Here is a 25,860-nt window from a genome sequence, read left to right on the forward strand (position 1 = left end):
CACTGAGGGGGTGTGGCCTAAGGGGGCGTGGTCTAAGGATCGGGGGAGTGGTCAACATCGACCAATGAAAGGTGGTCAACATGGACCAATGAAAAACGCTCTCGCACGAGCGGTGTTTGAAACTCTAAATTGCAATGCATTTCCGAATGATAGAGAGAAATTAGATTTTTCAATTGCCTCTCTGCTGTTTAGTTCAGCACCGTGGGCAGCGCCAAGCAAGCCACAGCGCCGTTGTCCCAGCTGAAACGTATAAAAGGGAACCTGTGTTGAAAAACCATTGTGCCCCCCCGAGAACATTTTATGCCCCCCACTAATTTGTTTCTGCAGCCTGGTCTGCCCGCATTTCATTGTATACTTGTATGCCGTGACAAATAAAACTCTTGACCTGACTTGACTTGACTCGTTTACTGAAGCTCAAACAAAACAAAAACACACATCAATATGGCCACCAGGTGGCGCCAAAAGACTGAACAAGCTCCAGTGTGGTGTCACCAGTGAACCTCTGCACTGCATCAGAGACACGCCTGCCGCTCTGTAGAAACTACACCTACTGAGAAACAAGAGTTCTCATATACTACAAAGAAAATGATAAAACAAAAATAATAGAGACAAGGGGGGGGGGGTTCTAACTGGAGGGTCTTTCAGTTCAATACTGTAGTAATAATGTACAACTGCACAAAAATGTACACAAAAATGTAAATGTAGACTTCCGGTATGAGAGCGGAAGGGTAGCACGCATGCGGTGAGGCTCCTGGTCAAAAGAGTGAAAAACGGAGAAATAAAGACCCGAAAAGTGACGAAAAGTGATTAAAAATGAAGATGCAAACGAGAAGGAAGGAGGAGAAAACAATTATGAAGGAAAGAGAAATGGAGGACTCACAGGAAGAGGAGAGTTCGATGGAGCAGAACCCCCGAGGCGAGACCGAGAAGGGGCAGGCGGAGGAAGAGGGAGTTTCGGCTGAGACGGACAAGGGCCGTGCTCATGCAGGCCGGGATATTGGCGACCATAAAATTTAACTCGGACACGATGCAGGCGACCATAAAACTGAACTCGGACACGATAAGAAATGATATTGGGAAGTTTACGGGAGGAATTGAGGAAGGAACAGGAGGACTTCAGAGGTGAAATGAATACAGAACTCAAAAGGGTGGATGAGAAGATGGCGGAACAGGACAGAAACGTAACAGAGGTACAGACTAGAACGGCGCAAACGGAGGAATGGAACACAGAGATACACGAGGTGTTAACGTGTGCGATTCAAAAACAAGAACAGATGGAGACAAAGATATCGGACATGGAGGGGAGGTCACGGAGAAATAACATCAGAATATGGGGATTGAAAGAAGGAGTCGAAGGGGAATCGGTGACCCAATATGTGGAAAAGCTTATCAAGGAACAACTGGAGGAGACGGGACTGGAAAAAATGGAGATACAGAAGGCCCACAGGGCGTTGGCTCCGAGACCGAAACCGGACAGGCCTCCGAGGGCGGTGATTATTAACTTTCTGAGATTTGAGATTAAGGAATTGATACTCAGAACCGCGTGGACCAAGAAGATAGAAATCGAGGGGAAAAGACTGTCGTTTGATCACGATTACTCGACAGCGGTAGCAATAACACGCAGGTCCTACGCGGGACTGAAGAGAATTCTGAAAGAAAACGGAATGAAATTCCAATCACCCATGACCTCGCTAAGGATTCACTGGAAGGAAGGGACGGTGACGTACGCGACGGCGCAGGAGGCGGCGGAGGAGATGAGGCGACGGGGGATGCAGATGGCGGAGGACGGAGAAGGAAGGGGACAGGAGGGCCAGACGCTGAGCCTGCGGCAGAGATTGGAGAAAGCACGCAGATTGACCAGAGTAGGAGATCGAAACCCGGGAGAGGAGGGAGGAGAGAGGAGAAGGCCGAGGTGAGACATGACAGACCGAAGGCGGAGACGGACGAGGAGGCCAGAGACGGAGAAGGAGGGGAGAGGAGGCGGGAGGAGACGAACGGATGAGTACACGCACAAGAGATGGAAAAAACTATCCAAATAGAGACAAAATATAGAAACTGAAATAACATATACATAAACACACATTCCCAGCTAGAGGCAGGATATAGGAACGAACATAACGTATACATGGACACATAATACACATGCTGATGGAGGAAATAAATGGAAATATAATTAGGTATGATAGACGGAACACAGAACATATTGAAACAAATACATAGACACACGCTGCGAGTAACACAATTGGAAGGGATTAAGGGGATAAATGGACATCACATAGAAAATAGAGGGGAGGAAAAGAAAGTAAGAAGGGGTACACAGAAGACACCACACACGGGTTTGGGAGGAAGGAGGGACATTGGAACATATGAGCCACATTGAGAGGGACCTAGGAAATGGGGGTCTTTGATCAGAATGAAGGACAGAGCGCTTTTGACCAGGAGCTCGACAGCAATAAAAACAGTAAGAAGGCTGGACAAATATGACGAGCGGTTGGGGGTAAAGGTTTCAAACCCCCAAGTCGTCAGGAGGAGACCTCTCACTAGGAGAGCAATTACTCCTCACCCACCAGCAGGGGACAGGGGGGGGGACAGGGACCCCCCGAACGCCTTGGGAGCACTTTATGTAAAGTTTATGTTTTTTATTTATGTTAATCATTATATGTATTCGGTGAAGAGAGCGGAGGCTACAACCGGAGGGGGGGATGATTGTGACATGGGGGGGACTGACAGACGAAAGAAGAAGAAAGATGACAATGGTTAAAGGTATAAAAATGATGTCGTTAAACGTTAATGGAATGAATAATACGATAAAGAGGGGCAAAGTGATGTTGAAATGTAAAAAAAGTGAGATGGAAGTGATTTTTCTGCAGGAGACACATTTGGTAGCACAGGATCATGAGAAACTGAAGAGATTTGGATATGAAAATGCATACTATAGTTCCTTTAAACGGAACCTGAGGAGAGGAGTAATCACGTTAATCAAAAACACAGTCAAATTTGAATTGATCAAGGAAGTAAGAGACAAGGAGGGAAGGTTTGTTCTGGTGAAGGGAAAAATGGAGGGTCAAATGATTACGTTAGTGAATGTTTATGCACCCCCAGAGAGTGAGAGGGATTTATATGAGACCATTTTTTATATGATAGTGATGGAACTAGAAGGGATATTGATATGCGCGGGAGATTTTAATGTAGTACTGAATCACGACCTAGACACCACGAGTACTAGAAAAGGACGGGCACCAATCAGTAGATATATGAATATTCAGATGACGGAAATGGGAATTACAGATGTTTGGAGGGGGATGCACGCCATGGACAGGGAATACACACATTACTCACACCCGCACGTGACATATGCGAGAATAGACTACTTTTTGATGACGACGGGGGACAGTTACAGGGTACGGGAGAGCAGAATAGGAGTAGCGGACATATCGGATCACAGTGCCATATATCTGACAGTAGATCTGGAGGGGAGACGGAGGAACACGATCTGGAGACTAAATGTAGGAATATTAAATAACAAGGGGGTGGTGAGTCAGATCAAGGAGGAGATAGCCAGGTATAAGGAAGAAAATGACAACGGGGCGGTAGATCCGAACATTCTATGGGACACACTGAAGGTGGTGATAAGGGGGAAATTGATGGAGAAGACAGCAATGCTGAAGAAGGCCAGAACGGAGACATATCACAATCTGATAGGGAAGCTGAAGAAGCTAGAGGGGAGACACCAGATATCAAAAGAACAGGAAACGCTCTGAGAAATCAAAGAAGTAAAGGCCAGGATAAATAGGGAATTATTGACGGAAATAGAAAAGAAAGCGAAGTTCATGAAACAAACGTACTATGAAGGGGGACCAAAAGCGACCAGACTGTTGGCTAAGAGAATTAGGACGCAACAGAAGTTGAACACGATACACACAATAAGGGATACAAAGACTAATGAAATATTGAGAGACCCAGCTGAAATAGAGAGGACATTTAGAGAATACTATGAGAAACTATACACACAGCCAAAAGCAGCGGGAGAAGAGGAAATAGAAGCATATCTGTCTGGAGAAGCTAGAGCTACCATCGATAGGGAAAGCACAGAATGAAGAATTATATAAAATAATTACGGAACGAGAACTGGAAGAGGCAATTAGTAGAGCTAAAAACAACAAATCTCCGGGGAGCGACGGATTCCCATCGGAATTCTACAAGACATTTAGAACGGAATTAGCACCCATGTTAGGGGCGGCGTTCAGACACACGATGGAAGAGGGCAAAATGCCCCCCTCGTGGAAGGAAGCCATAATCACCACGATACCGAAAGAAGGGAAGGATAGAGAATTATGTAGTAGTTTCAGACCTGTGTCCATACTCAACGTGGATTACAAGATGTATACATCGATAATATCAAAGAGATTTGAGACGTTTATGCCAGACATTATAGATGAAGATCAAACTGGATTTATTAAAGGGAGACAGACACAGGACAACGTGAGAAAGACATTACACATAGTAGAGGAGATACAAAAACAAGGTGGTAGCGCGGTACTGATTAGCCTAGATGCAGAAAAAGCATTCGACAGTGTGAGCTGGACATTTTTATATAAAACATTGATGAGGTTCGGACTGAACGGGAGGGCGATGAAGATGATCAAGGCGCTATATCAAGAACCGACAGCGAGGGTTAAGGTGAATGGCAGCTTGACGGATAGAATCAGATTAGAGAGGGCTACCAGACAGGGATGTTGTCTCTCACCAACGCTCTTCGCCGTTTTCATAGAACCACTGGCACAACTGATGAGACAGACCGAGGACATTAAGGGAGTAAGGATAAAGGGAACGGAATATAAACTAGGCCTATTTGCGGACGACGTGATAGTATACATGAGGCAACCAGACAAGAGCTTCCCGGCACTGATGGATCTACTGAAGGAATATGGCCACTACTCAGGATACAAACTAAACGTGACAAAGACACAGACCTTAGCATGGAACTATACCCCAACGACGGAAATTAGGGAACAGTACGGGATAAGATGGGACATGGACAAGATTAAATACTTAGGGGTGAACATCACGAGAGGGGTGGGGAAACTGTTTGAGGCGAACTATACACAGATAAATCAGAACATCAAGAGAGACTTAGAGAGATGGACAGTAATGCCCTTGGACTTCAATTCAAGAATAGAGGTCATTAAAATGAACATACTATCAAGGTTACTGTACCTATTCCAGTCACTACCGATACAAATACCACAGAATCAATTCAGGGAGTGCGACTGACTGATATCGAGGTTCATATGGGCGGGGAGAAGACCACAGGTCAGATATAAAACACTACAACTACCAAAGGAAGAGGGAGGGATGGCAGTACCCAGCCTACAAGATTATTACTATGCAGCACAACTGAGAGCAGTGACGTGCTGGTGTAACGACAGATATGAGGCAAGATGGATAGACATTGAAAAAGAAGGGGAGGGATACAAGGTACAAGCTCTGGTGGGAGATAGGGAACTATTTAAAGAAAAAGAGGGACTATTAGATCCAATCACCAAATGCACCTTGACCATATGGAACAGAGTAGTAAAAACACACAAATTGGAGAAGCAGTCAGGGGTTCTGAGATGGGTAGCACATGACAAGAGATTCAAACCAGGGAGGTTAGACCATGGATTCAGAAGGTGGGAGAGGGGGGGGGCAACAGCGATATGCAAAATTATAGAGAAGGGGGAAATGCAGACACTACAAAAATTAAAGGAGAAATTTGGACTAGAAAACAGGGACCACTTCAGATATCTACAGGTTAGAGACTACTACAACAAAGAAATAAGGGGGGCCAAAGACGAAGAACAGAATGGAATAATCAAGATGATAGTATGGGCATACGAAGGGGGGCAAGGAAGAGTAATATCAGCAATATACCGGGCTATAATGAACATCAAGGGACACACGACCGATTACATAAGGGAGAAATGGGAGAGAGAACTAGAGATAGAAATAACAGGGAAGGAATGGGGGAACATATGCGAGGTGCAACATTCAACACCAGGATCGAGGATATGGAAAGAGTTTGGATGGAAAAACATAATCAGATTCTTTATAACCCCAGAGCTGAAGGGAAAATATGCACCAACACAAAGAACATGCTGGAGGATGTGTGGGAAGGAGGGGGCAAATCACACGCACATATTCTGGGGATGTCAGAAGCTGAAGGGGTATTGGGAGGAGATAGGGGAGGCAATGATCAGAATATTAGGATACGGGTTACCACAAACAGGACTGGTGCTTTACTTAGGAGACCTGACACACGAGGGAATACAAGGGGGGGACAAATATTTAATAAAGATAATGTTGATAGCGGCCAGAAAAGCAATAACAAGACTGTGGTACAAAGAAGACCCACCGACAATAGCACAATGGGTAGGAATAGTGGAAGAGATACAGGATATGGAGAGGATAACACACATGCTGAGGTTACAGGAAGAGAAATTTGGAGAAAGATGGGGAAAGTGGGAGGATTACAAGGGGAACGAAAACAACATCACAGAGGAGGGACCAAATGCAACACAAGAGGGTGAAGGGTAAAGGAGGAAAGAGGTTCAAGGAGGGTCTCTGAACCCGTGTCACACACTTTTGCTTTAGTTAGTTTTTTCTATTTTTATTTCTGTTGGGTATGACAATTGTTTTATGTTTTTTGTACTTTATTATTTAGGTCTGTTTAACAGTGTTGTTTTATGATGTGTTTAGTTTTAATTTCATGAATGTACCCATATATGTATGTCGTTATGTTATGGATGTCAATATAAATGTTATGTTGTATGTCCATAAATGTTGAATAAAAATTTAAGTTTAATTTTTTTTTTTAAATGTAATAATGTACAACTGCATTTCCCATGGATTCCTTGTAGCTTCATATTCATATTTCATACACATCCCGTTACACACACACACGCTCTCACAGACACCAGTGTTTCCACTACATGTATCTAACCGCAGTACCCCCCCCCCCCAACACGTGGGGGTCAAGCGGTGCGTCTCAACTCTGACCTCTGACCTCGATGGCGTCGATATCGCTCAGCCGTGGGGAAAAAAGGGCACATTTATGAACTCTTTCTGTAAAATCACAAGACAATCGCCTCCTCTGTCCTAAAACAAATAAGATACATCCTTGTTCGTAATGAGACAGTTACTGCTTAAAGGGACATTTCACTTTAGTAGAATCTCAAGTCGTCTTCTGTCAACAGCACCGTTCCTGGAGGTGTGGAGGTAAGACCGAGGAAACTAGTGAAACTAAAGCGAAATATCTCTTTAAAGTAAGTAATACCTTACTTAATCTCTTTAAGATAAGTAATACCTAACTTAATCTCTTTAAGGTAATACCTGCCAGGCGGTAGAGCCAGGAGAATGGAAGTGAAGTGGGATCGGTCCCGAACACACACACACACACACACACACACACACACACACACACACACACACACACACACACACACACACACACCACACACACACACACACACCACACACACACCACACGCACGCACGCACGCACGCACGCACGCACGCACGCACGCACGCACGCACGCACGCACACACACACACACACACACACACACACACACACACACACACACACACACACACACACACACACACACACACACACCTCACTGTCATGACTATATCACAGAGAGAGACACCTCTGATGGGCAGATGTTTATATCAGGGTGTTTGGCATCACCAGCCGGTCCTATATCGAAAAATGGGTAGAGTTTCTCAGTAAAGGTGTGTTCATGAGTGTAGATGTGAGTCATGTCTTCACGGTCGTAGAAGGACAGCTTCCCCACGTTATAGTCCAGCTGTACTCTGATCCTCTGGAGGCTCCTCTTCACTTTGAGGATCTGACTCAGACCATTAGTGTACTTACCACTCCAATAACCTATAGCCCAGATACCATGTTGTGGTGATATCTCTAGCCCCTCTCTCTTGTTGTCAAATGACTCTTTAGCTACACCTATAGCCCAGTCAGGATGGTCTCCCACCTCCACCTCCCAGCTGTGTTTCCCTGAGCTGAAGCTCTCAGAACCCAGAACAATGCTATACACCATGTTCCTCTCTGGGTTGTCAGGGAGCTGCTGCTTTGTGTCTGTGTCTCTCACACTGGTCAGATCATCAGATATAGAGAAGCAGGGTGTTGCAGTGTTTGGGTCCAGAGTGACAAGAGTGAACTTGACCCTCTCCTTCATCTTCTCCCAGACTCTGAAGGCCAGGTTGCCCAGGTGTTTGGCCTCGTCTATCAGCGCTCCTGAGACCAGCTGTGGACGAGGCAGGTTGCACTGAGCTCTGGAAGAACATTCAAGAGTCAGTCCTGCTGTGGGCTTAGCTTCAGAGCCGCAGAGAAGAGAGAGATATTGATTTCCATAAAAATAACTGTATTCCATCTCTTCTCCATCATGTTTCTAATACAATCATTTCCACTCAATCAATAAATACACAATACACAATAAATTGTATTAAATAAAAAAAAATTATAGTGGTGAGTGTCTATGTATTGTGACTGTATGTTTGTCTTTCAACCACTGCACAAATGTAGTTCCCAAACGAAAATAAAGTAATTTAAAGTTGAAGTTGAAGTCAGTCCCCGTTTGAAGATAAAAAAAAATTTAAATAAAAGATTTCCAGTTCCAGTGTCCATTTTGCATGTATAACCCGTTATTATCTCATTAATTAGAATGTTAGAATGCATTTTAGAATGATGATCAGTGTGACGTACTCCTGATAAAGTATAGTAATATGGTTTATTTGTATTGGGAGAGATACAGACACATTAGCTGGTTGAACAACATCTATATGTGTGGTAATAATGCAGATGTTGAGTGTATTTCTGTGAAAATACGTGTGGTGCACGCCTCTGAATCCAATCGGAGCGGAAAAAGAACTTCGCTTCCGGCCCGCGAGTCGCGCACCCACCCACGGCCGTGGTGAACAGCGACGCCCGTTAACCCTTTCACTGCCACACGACAGAAGGTTAACCCTTTACTATCACACAACCGACGGTCGCCGGGTTAACCGGCTGTTTTGTGGCAGTGAAAGGGTTAACCGTTTTGGTAGTGCAGCGGTGAAAGGGTTAACATGGGGGCAGTCATGGAAAGAGAGTCAGAGAGAAAGGAGAGAGAGAGAAAGGAGAGAAAGATAGAAAGAAAGAGAAATTGAGAAAAAGAGAGATAGAAAGAGATAGAGATGAGAGAGAGAAAGAGAGCGACAAAAAGAGAGAGAAATCACTTACCTTTTCAGTGTGGTCTTGTAGTTCTATGGAGGTAAAGACAGATCAAGTTAAACACGACACTGTAAAAACTGAGCGTCATCTGGTCACTTTTAAACTATCAGCTAATTGTATTCAACTAAAACTGTGTAAAATGCAATTCATAAATGGTTCAAATGCATTGAATTCAGCTCAATTCTATTTCAAACGGCACATAGTCTTTTTTATTATGTATAGGTTACTAATACTTATTTAATAAATATGAATGAACCCCAATCCCAGTTTTTACAGTGTACTAAACATCCTCAGCATCATTCCCTATGAACTGAAGAGAGACCAGTCCTGACCTGCAGGAAGGAGACGTGTTCAGCGTTCATCTCCTGCTCTATGGCTCTGATTGTGTCTGAAAGGGTTGACATCTCTCTGTCCAGCTCCTCAATCTTCTCCTTCATCGTCTGGCTCTTCTGCTCCTCTTCCTCCTTCAGTGCAGCTACCCTGGCCTCCTGTTCCTTGTGAAGAAATTGGTGAAGCTTCTTAAACTCCTTCTTAATCTGCTTCTCTGTGTGCAGGGCCTGGACCTGGAGATTATAAGATAAGATAAGATATTCCTTTATTGATCCCCTTGGGGTAATTCAGGCATCATAGCAGCATGGGGGATGGGGGGGGCAAGGGCATAATTTAGTTTTCAATGGTGGAGGGGACACATTTGTGGGGCGTGGTCAGTGGCTGTAAGGTTGTAGATTAAAAAATAAATAAAAATCAGTTGTGCAAGTACATTTTGGTGAGATGTTTCTATATACAATTCACTTATGACAAGTCATAACACTGCACGAGTCTCGGAACGTGAGAGAGAGAGAGAGAGAGAGAGAGAGAGAGAGAGAGAGAGAGAGAGAGAGAGAGAGAGAGAGAGAGAGAGAGAGAGAGAGAGAGAGAGAGAGAGAGAGATTGTGCTATTTATTATCTACAATGTATAAAACAACAGCCTAGAGGCTTTTAAATACAACAAGGTCATAGACAGATATTTCACAGAGACCAAGCAATGCTGTTGCATTTCATGGCAATCACAGACACAGACCATCGTTCAGTTTCACACCAAACTTTCAGGGGAGGGGTGCTATGTATTTGAGCACACCTGACGACATGGCTGTTGTTGTTATGCAAAGACAGCTGTGCTCGGTACTTAGCGCGTGCACACAAAGATGCGACTCGTCCCTCGCCGGGTGCTCACCTTGTCTTTGCATGACAATGGCTCAGGACATCAGAGACCTGAGCTCAGAGATAAGATAAGATAAGATATTCCTTTATTGATGGAACAAGCAGCTGTTTTCCGTGTGGTCCAAGTGCCGCGTCGCGTCTCTGTTTATTATCGTGTAACATTGTTTTGGACGGTAAAAAAGTGCAGGGGACCATAACTGCCTTCTGAAAACATGCAGAGGACATGTCCCCCCCCCCATAATTACGCCCCTGGGGGGGGGGTTCAGGTAGTAAAAACAACACAAGCAGTGTAAACAAATAAGTTTAAGGAAATAAGTAGGGATGCTCGATATTGGCTTTTTTTACCGATACCGATATACCGATATCAACCGATACCGATATATGCAGGGTTTCCCCCCCAAAAAACGGAATAATTTCAGGTAATCAACATTACATATCTCTTGTTGTGGAACTAACACAACATTATGCATACTTTTGACAATAAATTAAATCTGAATTTGTTCTTACTTGCTTGCCTGGGTAAATAAAGGTTATAGAAATGTAAAAAAAAAAATAACGATACTGATATTTTCCGATATCACATTTTAATGCCGATAATCGGCCGACATCCCTAGAAGTAAGTCAATATAATTTACTATCTAACTAACTATACAGCATTCACAGTGTCACATAAGGTGCAGTATGCATAAGGTAGTGTTATAATTTACTATCTAACTAACTGAAATATACAGTAGGGGGGTTAAAAATCATGTCTCTCCCACAATGGACTACAAATGTACAATAGGGCACTTATTTTTACTGTGTGTAGGTTGAGTGCAGCTGCAACCTTACAGTAAATAATTTATCATTAATACAGAATATTTGTACCTTTACGTGTTCTGCTGTGCGGACGCATGTTTGTTTGATTTCTTTAAAGGCCTGTAGCTTGTCACGTAAGGTCTTCAGTGGAGCCTGGAGCTGCTTCTGCAATGGAATTCATTAATTCATTCATTCATGATGTATTTCACTTGAAAGATGCAGGTCTGAGGACTCTGTGCTGCAGCACCGGTTTCAACTCACGGACTAGAGTACGTTTGCCACCCAGGCCACCCTGGACTCCCACACTGACATTGACTCCCACACTGACATTGACTCCCATAATGACATTGACTTCCACACTGACATTGACTCCCACACTGACATTGACTCCCACACTGACATTGACTCTCACACCTCCTACGTTGTGGACAAAAATAAATCAACTCCAACATCAGTGTCTGAATCTAATCCCATCTAATTGTTCTGATTGTCTAATGTTTAACAATGTGACAACAATGTTTACTCTGTGTATTTATTGAGTATAATTAAAGATTGAATAAATTAATATAATAATGATTTTGCCATACCTTGTGATCCTCCGAAGCTTCCTCTATGGGGCAGCAGTTGTGGCTCTTGTGTTTTCTGGAGGACTGACACACCACACAGATGGGCTGGTGGTCATCCAGACAGAAGAGCTTGAGTTCTTCTCTGTGCAGACTGCAGAGCACCTCAGAACCTGCTGGAGCTCCCTGGCTTCTCTCCCTGAAGGCCTCACACAGGTTCTTCAAAGCCAAGTTACGAGGAGGATTTAAAATTGAAGAGACTTCCCTACAAAGTGGACAGTTCTTGTCTTCTCTGTCTCTCCAGTATTGTTGCAGACAGGCTTTACAGAAGCTGTGGCTACACAACAAAATGACAGGATCTGTGTAGATGTCACGGCACACAGGACAAGACAGATCCTCTTCACAATGAGACGAAGCCATTTTGTCTCTCAGTAACACTCCCTCCTCTGGAAAGCTCCCTGAAGTTTACTTTAACTTTTGTTATAAACTTACTTAGATTCAGTCAGCAGCTGGTTGAAGTCACTGTTTGATCACTAGTTATGAGGGCCGACGTTCCATTCTACTGGTTAAAGTTGCTTACTCGTGAGTAGTATGTGCGTTGATAAAGACAAATAATGTCCACAGCCGCTCCAGTGTAAAACAAAGATATCAAAATGGTTTATTTCTCTTCCACAGCGAAGTCTTTCTTTACAGAAGCGGCCCCAAAGCTTTTTTCCTAAATATTCACGTTACTACTACAAGGTCCAGTCTCCAAATCACCGCCGACTCGACACATGAAGATTCCTCCACATTGGAAAGCCGAAAATCTATGCTGTTTAGTCTATCGGTTCAGTACTGCTCAGCACTGTTTCAAGATGCACACTGACCTGGCAGAGAGAATTGCTGAATATATATATATACACAAACGTTCTAGAATGTTCGGTCATGACATCATATGATGACATCACCAATGTTCTAGAACATTCGGCTATGAAACTTAATGTTCTAGAATGTTCTATTATGACATCCTATTGTGACATCACAAATGTTCTAGAATGTTCTATTATGACAAATAAGACGGTTCAATGACTTTATCTAAATCCAATCAACATTCCTAATGCCGTTTCAATGTAAGGATATAAAAATAAACATAAACATTCATATATAATATACCATAACCTAAATATCGCTGCTGTCGGGACAAAACCTCATAACTCCATTTTTTGAATTTTTTTTTTATTATATAAATCAACTCGGTAGATCATCCTCCATATGTGTGTGTGGGTTTTACAAAGTTTAAACAATGGGAAAGCATTAAACCGATCATCTGTCTAAACCTCTTAACTCTATTCACCCTCAAATCTGTGTTAGTTTTTTTCATCTGCTGAAAAGTTGGGTTTTTGGAGTTATGAGGTTTTGTCCCGACAGCAGCGATATATAGCTTTGGCTCCTCTACACTAGTCCTTCCTGTGTTTGTCTAAAGCTAGTCCTACTCCTTCAGTACGAGCTGTGGGTTTTATCTGGAGCAGGCGGGTGTCGGTCGATGAGGAGTGTAGAAACACTGATGTTTATCACCTGTATATCAAAGGTTATAATCCTAGTTATGTCATTACTGGCTCGCGCCTGTGGGCGTTCGTTGAAAGAACTTTTCATGCACCTACCATTCACCTAGCCACGCCCACATCTCTAGTATATAACCAGGTGAAGTGACCTCACCTCTCTAGTATATAACCAGGTGAAGTGACCTCACCTCTCTAGTATATAACCAGGTGTAGTGACCTCACCTCTCTAGTATATAACCAGGTGAAGTGACCTCACCTCTCTAGTATATAACCAGGTGAAGTGACCTCACCTCTCTAGTATATAACCAGGTGTAGTGACCTCACCTCTCTAGTATATAACCAGGTGTAGTGACCTCACCTCTCTAGTATATAACCAGGTGTAGTGACCTCACCTCTCTAGTATATAACCAGGTGTAGTGACCTCACCTCTCTAGTATATAACCAGGTGAAGTGACCTCACCTCTCTAGTATATAACCAGGTGTAGTGACCTCACCTCTCTAGTATATAACCAGGTGTAGTGACCTCACCTCTCTAGTATATAACCAGGTGTAGTGACCTCACCTCTCTAGTATATAACCAGGTGAAGTGACCTCACCTCTCTAGTATATAACCAGGTGTAGTGACCTCACCTCTCTAGTATATAACCAGGTGTAGTGACCTCACCTCTCTAGTATATAACCAGGTGTAGTGACCTCACCTCTCTAGTATATAACCAGGTGTAGTGACCTCACCTCTCTAGTATATAACCAGGTGAAGTGACCTTACCTCTCTAGTATATAACCAGGTGAAGTGACCTCACCTCTCTAGTATATAACCAGGTGAAGTGACCTCACCTCTCTAGTATATAACCAGGTGTAGTGACCTCACCTCTCTAGTATATAACCAGGTGTAGTGACCTCACCTCTCTAGTATATAACCAGGTGTAGTGACCTCACCTCTCTAGTATATAACCAGGTGTAGTGACCTCACCTCTCTAGTATATAACCAGGTGAAGTGACCTCACCTCTCTAGTATATAACCAGGTGTAGTGACCTCACCTCTCTAGTATATAACCAGGTGTAGTGACCTCACCTCTCTAGTATATAACCAGGTGTAGTGACCTCACCTCTCTAGTATATAATCAGGTGTAGTGAGTGACCTCACCTCTCTAGTATATAACCAGGTGTAGTGACCTCACCTCTCTAGTATATAACCAGGTGTAGTGACCTCACCTCTCTAGTATATAACCAGGTGAAGTGACCTCACCTCTCTAGTATATAACCAGGTGTAGTGACCTCACCTCTCTAGTATATAACCAGGTGTAGTGACCTCACCTCTCTAGTATATAACCAGGTGAAGTGACCTCACCTCTCTAGTATATAACCAGGTGTAGTGACCTCACCTCTCTAGTATATAACCAGGTGAAGTGACCTCACCTCTCTAGTATATAACCAGGTGAAGTGACCTCACCTCTCTAGTATATAACCAGGTGTAGTGACCTCACCTCTCTAGTATATAACCAGGTGTAGTGACCTCACCTCTCTAGTATATAACCAGGTGTAGTGACCTCACCTCTCTAGTATATAACCAGGTGTAGTGACCTCACCGTCTACAATATGCCATATCTACTGCCATATCTGCATTCCATTTGTAGGCCGACCTTGAGGGTTATCTCTCTCTCTGTCGAGGGACTCCTACGTTTTGATATATAGGACAGACTCTCTGGACAGACGGGGGCTAACTGGACCCACCAGTCTTGTGGCATTTCGTCTTAGAGGGACTCACTGGCTCGAGAATATATTCTGATGTCTTTTGTTTTTTCTGCATCAACTGCTCTGTTTAATATTAATAATTGTGCCTAATTAAACTATAAAAGAAATCCACATCTGAATGGAACTAAATTATTTGCAGCGACGGATCCCCCTCTTTTCAAAGAGGATCTGAACACGGTCGGAATCCCCGACACTACCACACTACCAAATGGTTAACCCTTTCACTGGGACAATACAGCAGGTTAACCCTTTCACTGCCACACGACAAAGGGTTAAACCTTTCACAACCACACTACAGAAGGTTAACCCTTTCACTACCACACCACAGACTGTCTGTAGTGTGGTAGTGAACAGGGTTAACCTTCTGTAGTGTGGTAGTGAAAGGTTAACCGTATGTAGTGTGGTAGTGAAAGGGTTAACCGTCTGTAGTGTGGTAGTGAAAGGTTAACCTTCTGTAGTGTGGTAGTGAAAGGTTAACCGTCTGTAGTGTGGTAGTGAAAGGGTTAACCATCTGTAGTGTGGTAGTGAAAGGTTAACCTTCTGTAGTGTGGTAGTGAAAGGTTAACCGTCTGTAGTGTGGTAGTGAAAGGGTTAACCATCTGTAGTGTGGTAGTGAAAGGTTAACCTTCTGTATCGTGGTAGTGAAAGGTTAACCTTCTGTAGTATGGTAGTGAAAGGGTTAACCTTCTGTGTTGTGGTAGTGAAAGGGTTAACCGTCTGTAGTGTGGTAGTGAAAGGGTTAACCGTCTGTAGTGTGGTAGTGAAAGGTTAACCTTCTGTAGTATGGTAGTGAAAGGGTTAACCTTCTGTGTTGTGGTAGTGAAAGGGTTAACCGTCTGTGGTGTGGTAGTGAAAGGTTAACCTTCTGTAGTGTGGTAGTGAAAGGGTTAACCTTCTGTAGTGTGGTAGTGAAAGGGTTAACCGTCTGTAGTGTGGTAGTGAAAGGTTAACCTTCTGTAGTGTGGTAGTGAAAGGGTTAACCTTCTGTAGTGTGGTAGTGAAAGGTTAACCTTCTGTAGTGTGGTAGTGAAAGGTTAACCTTCTGTAGTGTGGTAGTGAAAGGGTTAACCTTCTGTAGTGTGGTAGTGAAATGGTTAACCTTCTGTAGTGTGGTAGTGAAAGGGTTAACCTTCTGTAGTGTGGTAGTGAAAGGGACACAGTAGATACACAAGGTAGATTGAGAACAGCCGTGATTACTGTCAGATTGTGGACTTCAGGAGGTCGGGGGTCAAGGACTACAGCCCCCTCAGCATCGACGGGGCACCGGTTGAGAGAGTCAACAGCTTTAAGTACCTCGGAGCCTACATATCCGAGGACTTGACATGGACCACACACATTGACAGTGTTGTGAAGAAGGCACGACAACGCCTCTACTTCCTCAGGAAGAAGGAAGTTCCAAGTCAGTCAGAAGATCCTTAAGAACTTCTACTCATGTACAATAGAGAGCATCTTGACCGGCAACATCACCTCCTGGTTTGGGAATAGCACTGCACAAGACCGAAGCAGACTACAAAGAGTGACACGTTCAGCCGAACGCACAATTGGAGGGGGGCTCCCCACCCTCCAGAACATTTACAACAAGCGTTGCAAGGGCAAGGCTAAGAGAATCATTAAAGACTCCAGTCACCCGAACAACTGCCTCTTTGAACTGCTGCGGTCAGGCAAGCGATACCGGAGTCTCAAGGCGAGCACAGAAAGACTCAGAAGAAGCTTCTATCCCCAGGCCATCAGGCTGCTAAACGAACAATGAATGAACACTACACAACAACAACCACCATAGATCCTCCCCTACACAACAACAACCACCAAACGCACATAGCACACACATCCACACGCACACACTCACTTTAAACAAACACACTGTAGCACCCACTCCACACACTTTATAGCACACACCCACTTTAAACAAACACACTGTAGCACCCACTCCCCACACTTTATATTTATTGATGAAGGATTGCACTACAACTCGTACACCTTACTGTAAATTGTACCTAAATTGTACCTCATCCCATTTCTGCTTTGCACTATATAGTACGGTACATTAGTACACTGCATAGTATTGTATATTATATGGTAACTCAGAACATTGTACATATGTCTATACCGAACACTGTGACCTCATTTTCTTCTTCTAAACTACATGCTATACTATGTTATTTGATACTATCTTGTCTAGCACAGTCTCTGGAGCGTAACAGTAAGAAGCATTTTGTATGAAAGTATTCTGTACTTCTGTATGACAACTATTAAAGAAACTGAAACTGTCATTTATTAGAGCTCAACACGTCAAACGACTTATGCAAATGTAGTGTATATCATCTCATGTTCATTTACTGTCCTGTATGGTTGTACTGTATATCATCTATGTTATGTATGGTTGCTTCTTGTTTGTTGTTGTTTTCTGTCAGGTGTTGCAAAAAAAAGAGCTCTTTGAGCTCAAGCGTCTTACCTGGTGAAATAAAGGTTAAGTACATAAATAAATAATCTCAAAATGACTTTATCATGTCTACTTGCAACCTGTGCAAAGAAGGTTACAGTTTTTGTAGAAAAGATAATGACGCCGTAGATTTGGAGGAAATATAAATACCATCCATTGTGACTAGGGATGTCCGATATTATCGGCCTACCAATATTATCGGCCGATATCGGCATTAAAATGTGATATCGGAAAATATCGGTATCGGTTTTAATTTTCTTTAACATTTCTTTAACAACCTTTATTTACCCAGGCAAGCAAGTAAGAACAAATTCTGATTTTATTTATTGTCAAAAGTATGTATTAATTCCACTACAAGAGATATGTAATGTTAATTACCTGAAATTATTTAAAAAAAATTGGGGGGGGGGGAAACCCTGCATATATCGGTTGATATCGGTTGATATCGGTATCGGAAATTAAGAGTTGGACAATATCGGTATATCGGTATCCTGTAAAAAAGCCAATATCGAGCATCCCTAATTGTGACCTATTTAATTTACACCATGTGCACTTGTTCCGTTTCACACAAGGCATTAGATTATACTGCCGCCATGTGTTCCTTTGACCTAGAAGACAACTCTACAACCTCCACCCAGCCTACTTGTGGCAGCCCACATGTATGTCATCAGGGCACGTGCTCTTTTTAAATGTATTCTTTACAGTATATTTAACCCTTTCACTACCACACTACAGATGGTTAACTCTCACCTGCATATAACCCATATAACTCTGTATGATAGCATGTACAATAATGTTGCATATTCCATATATTTATATATATATATGTATTCTTACCGTGTATATATATATATATCCACATCTCTCTGTACGTACCTGCATATTATCCTTCTATATACCTACTTACTGTAAACACCTGCATATAACCCATAACTCTGATAGCATATGTACAATAATGCTGTATATACCATATATTTATATATACTGTATATATATACAGTATCAAACTCGTTCGAATGATCGGCTTGTGCTCAGGGTGCCTCGAGTTCGGTCTGAGCTTGGAAAGTCTGCCTTCTCCTACGATGCTCCGTACACATGGAATACCCTGCAAAAGACTCTAAAGCTCGGAACATTCCCGTCATTCATGGAGTTTAAAGGCATTGCACTTGACCTATGTACTGAATCATGTAATTGTTTTTAATCCATCATTGTAGTAATTGTAATTCATTGTAATTATTAACTGTTATGATATTTGTGTCCTTTGTTAACTCGTCATCACTGTAAATGAGGGAAACCTCAGTGCTTTCACGAGTATAAATAAAGGTTTGAAATGAAAATATATATAAATATACACATCTGTCTGTACATACCTGCATATAATCATTTTTTTCATATTTGTAGATTCTATATCTATATCTGTACATAATATCCCTTACATACTCTTACTAGTTTCACTGCTGGCCAGTGTGATTTACTACCATAGTGTCTTTATACCTGTATCACTGTACATATTAATACTATAATTATGTACATACATCTAAAATACATCTAATACATACTACTCATTTATATATTTTATACCCAGTTTAATCACCTGTACATCGTATTGCACTGTTACATTTGCACTCAAACTGATACTTATTTTCATTGTACTGTACTTGTGCTGTATAATGACAATATATTTGAATCTAATCTAATATTGTTTTTCAAGTCAAGTCAAGAGTTTTATTTGTCACGGCGTACAAGTATACAATGAAATGCGGGGGGTCTTGTTATGGTGTGTGCTGTATAAACAGTATCACTATATGTCCATGTTTACTTCCTGAAAGTGTCACACCTTCTAAACTTCCCCCGGACTTTCCAACAACATTCTGGTTCTGAGGGGGTTGTTCTGCTCTGGGGAACGAGGGATAATTGAACAACGCTCGTTAATCGCTGCTATTGTGAAGTGCTCTGCCATTGTCCCTGTGGGCATTATTCTCATACCGTCTCCATTCAGCCCCGTGAATCACAGACGGGCCTGTCCCTTCAACTCCCTTGTTCTGTATTATGACGTTTGACATTGTGGTTATTTAATTTAATTGTCATGATTAAATTGTTCCTTCTCCCTGAGCTCTGGGTGCTTTAGCTACACCATGTGTAAAAAAACAAAGTTTGGTAAAAAAAAATAAAACAATAAAAAAATAAAAACTTGAACATTTCATTCCGACATTTTAGATGTTGATTGTAATTGTTTCCTTTTGATTTCCTTTGATCAAACTTATTTGTCTGGTGTTCGACTATTGAGGTCAGTCACGTCTGAACTGAACCTGTTTGTCCGATGTGGTTGTGTAATAATAATAATAATAATAATAATAATAATAATAATAATAATAATAATAATAATAATAATAATAATAATAATAATAATACATTTATTTTATATAGCACCTTACATTAGGCATCTCAAAGCGCTTTACATACATGGCATTATAGCATACGGACAAACACAGTACATGGACTTTCACAATGACGACATAGTGGGGATAATACAGAGAGAGGGAGACAACTTAGAGACAAGACAGAGAGAACATTTAAAAAATATATATAAAATTAATAATACTAAAATATAGGTGTGTACAGATGTGAAAATGTAAGTGATGCAGGGGTTGGGGGTAGGTGTAGTCTTTTGCACACAGGTCTCTCTTGGAAAAGAGATCCTGATCTCAATGGGTGGTTGAATAAAGGACAATAATAATATTATTATTATTATTATGCAGTATTTTAAATTGTATGTTTATTATAAGATATGCCGTGGTTTATGGTTACATAATAGTAGTTATACAGTAGACACCCAGTCACAGCCAAGGTGTACAATATGAGCCATAAATCATTGATGGAGTACAATAGGTACATGAGATGAGGTATATCTCGGTATGGCTTAAGAGCGGGACGCGATGCAAGTACGCTATATAACCTTCTGCAGTGTGGTAGTGAAAGGTTAACCTTCTGTAGTGTGGTAGTGAAATGGTTAACCTTATGTAGTGTGGTAGTGAAATGGTTAACCTTCTGTAGTGTGGTAGTGAAAGGTTAACCTTCTGTAGTGTGGTAGTGAAAGGGTTAACCTTCTGTAGTGTGGTAGTGAAAGGGTTAACCTTCTGCAGTGTGGTAGTGAAAGGTTAACCTTCTGTAGTGTGGTAGTGAAAGGGTTAACCTTCTGCAGTGTGGTAGTGAAAGGGTTAACCTTCTGCAGTGTGGTAGTGAAGGGTTAACCTTCTGCAGTGTGGTAGTGAAAGGGTTAAATACCGTGGCAGGTGGAAACGTGACCCTCGCCTCTTCGGACCGCAGGCCTCTTGTTCCACGGAACCCGCCGGAAGCCTCAGTCTTGAGATGTATTTGGGTCAGATAGGAAGCGTGACATACAGGCCTCATTGTTGGTTCAAACCCCGCTGTGGGGCAATACGAGGTAGCTATACTCACTGCAACGTTTATGCATGTTGGTAAAAAAAAAGATACAGGATGTTGCCACGTTTGGCCATTAACTATCGTGTGGGGTGAAATACGCTGATGCAGATGTGATGTACCGTGTAATGGAGCTTTTATTTTATTATTATTATTACATTACATGCCACATTTCCCCTTTGTGTTCTCTTTGTGAATTGTTGTATATTTGGTACAAATTATTTTTTATTTGATCAAATCTTTTATTTTCTCTTTTTTTCCACATAGAATATAAAACAAAACATGACAGCACATAATACAGTAATAATAATAATAATAATAATAATAATAATAATAATAATAATAATAATAATAATAATAATAATAATAATAATAATAATAATAATAATAATAATAATAATAATAATAATAATAATAAACAGAACAACACCAGACAATAATAATAATAATAATAATAATAATAATAATAATAATAATAATAATAATAATAATAATAATAATAATAATAATAATAATAATAATAATAATAATAATAATAATAATAATAATAATAATAATAATAATAATAATAATAATAATAATAATAATAATAACAATAACAATAATAATAATAATAATAATAATAATAATAATAATAATAATAATAATAATAATAATAATAATAATAATAATAATAATAATAATAATAATAATAATAATAATAATAATAATAATAATAATAATATAATAATAATAATAATAATAATAATAATAATAATAATAATAATAATAATAATAACAATGACAATAGAATAACAATGACAATAGAATAACAGTAGAATACTTGGCACAAATTCTATACATTTTCTTAAATATTGTTGCAAAAAACATACATTCATACATACATGTGACACAAAGGACAGCATCGAGGATTGTTTGTTGAATCCAATTTCATTTTATTTTACTAAGAGAGGTACTGTAAAACACGTCAGTGCTTGTCGATAATAAGTGCATATTTTAGCTAATGTCAATAAGTCTCTTTCTGTATTTCTCTGGAGTAGCTGCTTCAGTTATGATTCGTCATGTTTTTTCTCTTCACTCCACTGGCCTTCATGCTTTTAGGGCCATCATTGATTATTTTATTCATTCATTCATTCATTCATTCATTCATTCATTCATTCATTCATTCATTCATTCATTCATTCATTCATTCATTCATTCATTCATTCATTCACCTAATTTTTTTTAAAATGGGCTTGCACCGCTCTATCTATCCGATCTCATCTCCCGGTACTCGCCCGCTCGTGCTCTGTGCTCACAAAATGCGGGGCTTCTATCGATTCCTAGGGTTAAGAAGAAATCCGCCGGCCACAGAGCCTTTGTCTACCGCGCTCCCTACCTGTGGAACAAATTACCTGCCGTCGTCAGGGGCGCCTGCTCTGTCGAAGCTTTTAAATCCCTGCTTAAGACCCATCTTTTCTCTCTCTCCTTCAACCTATAGTATAACAGTATAACAGGAACAGTGTATTGCACTACTAAAGCTACCTAGCATGTCCTATATGCTCTGTAAATACTATGTACAGATACCGAGATGTCACACCATGTTACCTGTTTATTGCACAATGTTGTTTTTTTATTGGATTCTATTATATGTTGTACCACTGTATTTTTATTGGATTCTATTATATGTTGTACCACTGTATTTTTATTGGATTCTATTATATGTTGTACCACTGTATTGCACATCGTCGCGGGCAAGACCACCCGCATTTCATTGTATACTTGTATGCCGTGACAATTAAAACTCTTGACTTGACTTGACTTGACTTTACCCTGATCTCAGCTGGTCGGGGACTGACCTTTAGATTAATCTGTCTAGTTTAGTTAGGATGTCTATTTTCTCCCATGTCTGCTTTTCTGCAGACATGAGAGAACCTTTTAACCTCTGTCTCTGTCTCAACCGGTCCCATGGAACAGCTTCATACCGCCTTCTGTCTGGCCTGCAGTGCTGAACCTTCTGAGTGACTCCTCCTGCCCCCTCGGGGCATACGGCCCTGAGCTATTGTCTTGTATCTCACCCTGTATCCATACGCTTGCAGTAGTTCTATCTATTACTCTATTTCACAATTTTCTTATGATTCTACTGTCACCATGTATGCATATGCTCACTACATGTATTTATTGCTCCATCTCCGCCCACTACAAATATGGGAACTCTCTAACCCCCCCCCCCCCCCCCCATCTCTCTGAGTGCTTGTCTCGTAGTGTTGACCAATGTGGTGGATGTCTCGGGGTCTTGGCCAAGATTTCAGTGACTGTTCTACGTGCACCACCGAGGCCATGGATCAGCTACTTTCCGCCGTCTGTCCGTGGTCTTGTCAACTGGCCTGTCAACGTGGTTTCATTGCTGGGTTAAGTACTTCTATTCTATTCACTTAATATGCCTACTTCATATATCTATTCTATTCACATATATGCTTACCACTTGTATCTATTGCTATGTCCGCCCATTACAATCACGCAAGCTGTCTAACGCCTGCCCCGTCTCCCTGTGAGTTGCTGTCTCGTAGTGATGACCGGAGTGTCGGACGTCCCGTGATGATGACGGGGAGGTTGCGACCCTCTCTGCGCCGCCCCCTGTCCCCCTGTCTCCGGCTGTTTCGGAGCAATGACCGGAGTGTTGAATGTCCCGTGATTAAGACGGGGAGGACGCAACCCTCTTTGCGCCGCCCCTGTGCCTCAAATAGATTCGCTATCAGCTCTATCTTTAATCTTTCAAAATGTTCAGTTGCTATCACTATCAGCTCTATCTTAAATCTTTCAAAATGTTCAGTTGCTATTGTATGCACTCATCTGTGTTTCACTACACACATGAGTGCATGCTTACCAACTGTCCGTCTGCAACACACCGACATCTAAGAAGGGAGATCCCTTCTTGAATTGGCCCTTCTAAGGTTTCTCTCCTCCACATTGCCTGTGGTGAATTTTTTCCTATTGCTAGGTTTTAGTGAGTTTGTCCTTACCTTCACGTGGGGTATGTCTGGGAGTGTTCGCATTGCATTCATTTATTTTGCATTTATTCTAAATTTGTTAGACCTTATGGTGTTCTTGTTTTGGTTCTTGACTTATTGTGATGTTTCTTCTTGACTTGTTTAAAGAAGATGTGTCCGGCCCATGGGGACATTAACGTGTTTTGTCGGGCCTTACAAATACATTTTATTTGATTTGATTTGATTCATTCATTCATTCATTCATTCAGTCAGTCAAGCTTTACTGTATTTAGTCTCGAAAATCCTTGAGAGTTCAACTCTCCTTTCAGATGATGTCGAGAAATACAGCATACAAGGATTGATTGATATTTTAAATGTTTTTATCTATCTATCTATCTATCTATCTATCTATCTATCTATCTATCTATCTATCTATCTATCTATCTATCTATCTATCTATCTATCTATCTATCTATCTATCTATCTATCTATCTATCTATCTATCTATCTATCTATCTATCTATCTATCTATCTATCTATCTATCTATCTATCTATCTATCTATCTATCTATCTATCTATCTATCTATCTATCTATCTGTCTGTCTGTCTGTCTGTCTGTCTGTCTGTCTGTCTGTCTGTCTGTCTGTCTGTCTGTCTGTCTGTCTGTCTGTCTGTCTGTCTGTCTGTCTGTCTGTCTGTCTGTCTGTCTGTCTGTCTGTCTGTCTGTCTGTCTGTCTGTCTGTCTCTCTGAAACAGTGTCAAGTTTCAAGTTTCTTTAATAGTTGTCATACAGAAGTACAGAATACTTTTATACAAAATGCTTCTTACTGTTACGCTCCAGAGACTGTGCTAGACAAGATAGTATGAAATAGTATGAAATAAAATAGTATAGCATGTAAAATAGAAGTACAAAAGGTCACAGTGTTCAGTATAGACATATGTACAATGTTCGATGCAGAATAGAAGTAACTGAGTTACCATACAATATACAATATTCTATGCAATGTACTAATATACAATACTATATAGTGCAGAGCAGAAATGGGATGAGGTACAATTTAGGTACAATTTACAGTAAGGTGTACGAGTTGTAGTGCAAATCCTTTACCAATAAATATAAAGTGTAAAGTGTGTTTAGGTGATCTAAAGTGTGTAGAGTGGGTGCTGCAGTGTGTTGTTTGTTTAAGTGAGTGTGTGCGTGTGGGTGTGTGTGCTGTGTGCATTTGATGGTTGTTGCATAGTGTTTATTGTTCGTTGAGCAGCCTGATGGCCTGGGGATAGAAGCTTCTTCTGAGTCTTTCTGTGCTCGCCTTAAGACTCCGGTATCGCTTGCCTGACCGCAGTAGTTCAAAGAGGCAGTTGTTCGGGTGGCTGGAGTCCTTGATGATTCTCTTAGCCTTGCCCCTGCACCGCTTGTTGTAAATGTTCTGGAGGGTGGGAAGCCCCCCTCCAATTGTGCGTTCGGCTGAACGTGTCACTCTCTGTAGTCTGCTTCGGTCTTGTGCGGTGCTATTCCCAAACCAGGAGGTGATGTTGCCAGTCAGGATGCTCTCTATTGTACATGAGTAGAAGTTCTTAAGGATCTTCTGACTGACTTGGAACTTCCTTAGGCGCCTGAGGAAGTAGAGGCGTTGTCGTGCCTTCTTCACAACACTGTCAATGTGTGTGGTCCATGTCAAGTCCTCGGATATGTGGGCTCCGAGGTACTTGAAACTGTTCACTCTCTCAACCGGTGCCCCGTCGATGCTGAGGGGGCTGTAGTCCTTGACCCCCGACCTCCTGAAGTCCACAATCATCTCTTTTGTTTTGCTGACGTTCAGGGAGAGGCAGTTCTCCTGACACCACTGTGACAGATTCTCTACCTCTTCCAGGTAGGCCCTCTCGTCG

At 41.5% G+C, this 25,860-nt stretch overlaps 1 protein-coding gene across 1 annotated transcript; it reads right to left on the bottom strand.

Moving 5' to 3' along the window:
• Positions 1-7,670: 7,670 nt before the first annotated feature.
• On the bottom strand, positions 7,671-18,444 carry LOC311227618 (E3 ubiquitin-protein ligase TRIM35-like; the record flags this gene model as incomplete). Its single annotated transcript, XM_084313340.1, has 5 exons — positions 7,671-8,334; positions 9,278-9,300; positions 9,601-9,831; positions 11,854-12,048; positions 18,439-18,444. The coding sequence occupies 5 exons, from the start codon at positions 18,442-18,444 to the stop codon at positions 7,671-7,673; spliced, it is 1,119 nt and encodes a 372-aa protein (XP_084169466.1).
• Between the last annotated feature and the right edge of the window lie 7,416 nt (positions 18,445-25,860).

Source organism: Notolepis coatsorum, assembly GCF_963971535.1.
Source record: "Notolepis coatsorum genome assembly, chromosome: 4".
Classification (NCBI taxonomy): Eukaryota; Metazoa; Chordata; class Actinopteri; order Aulopiformes; family Paralepididae; genus Notolepis; species Notolepis coatsorum.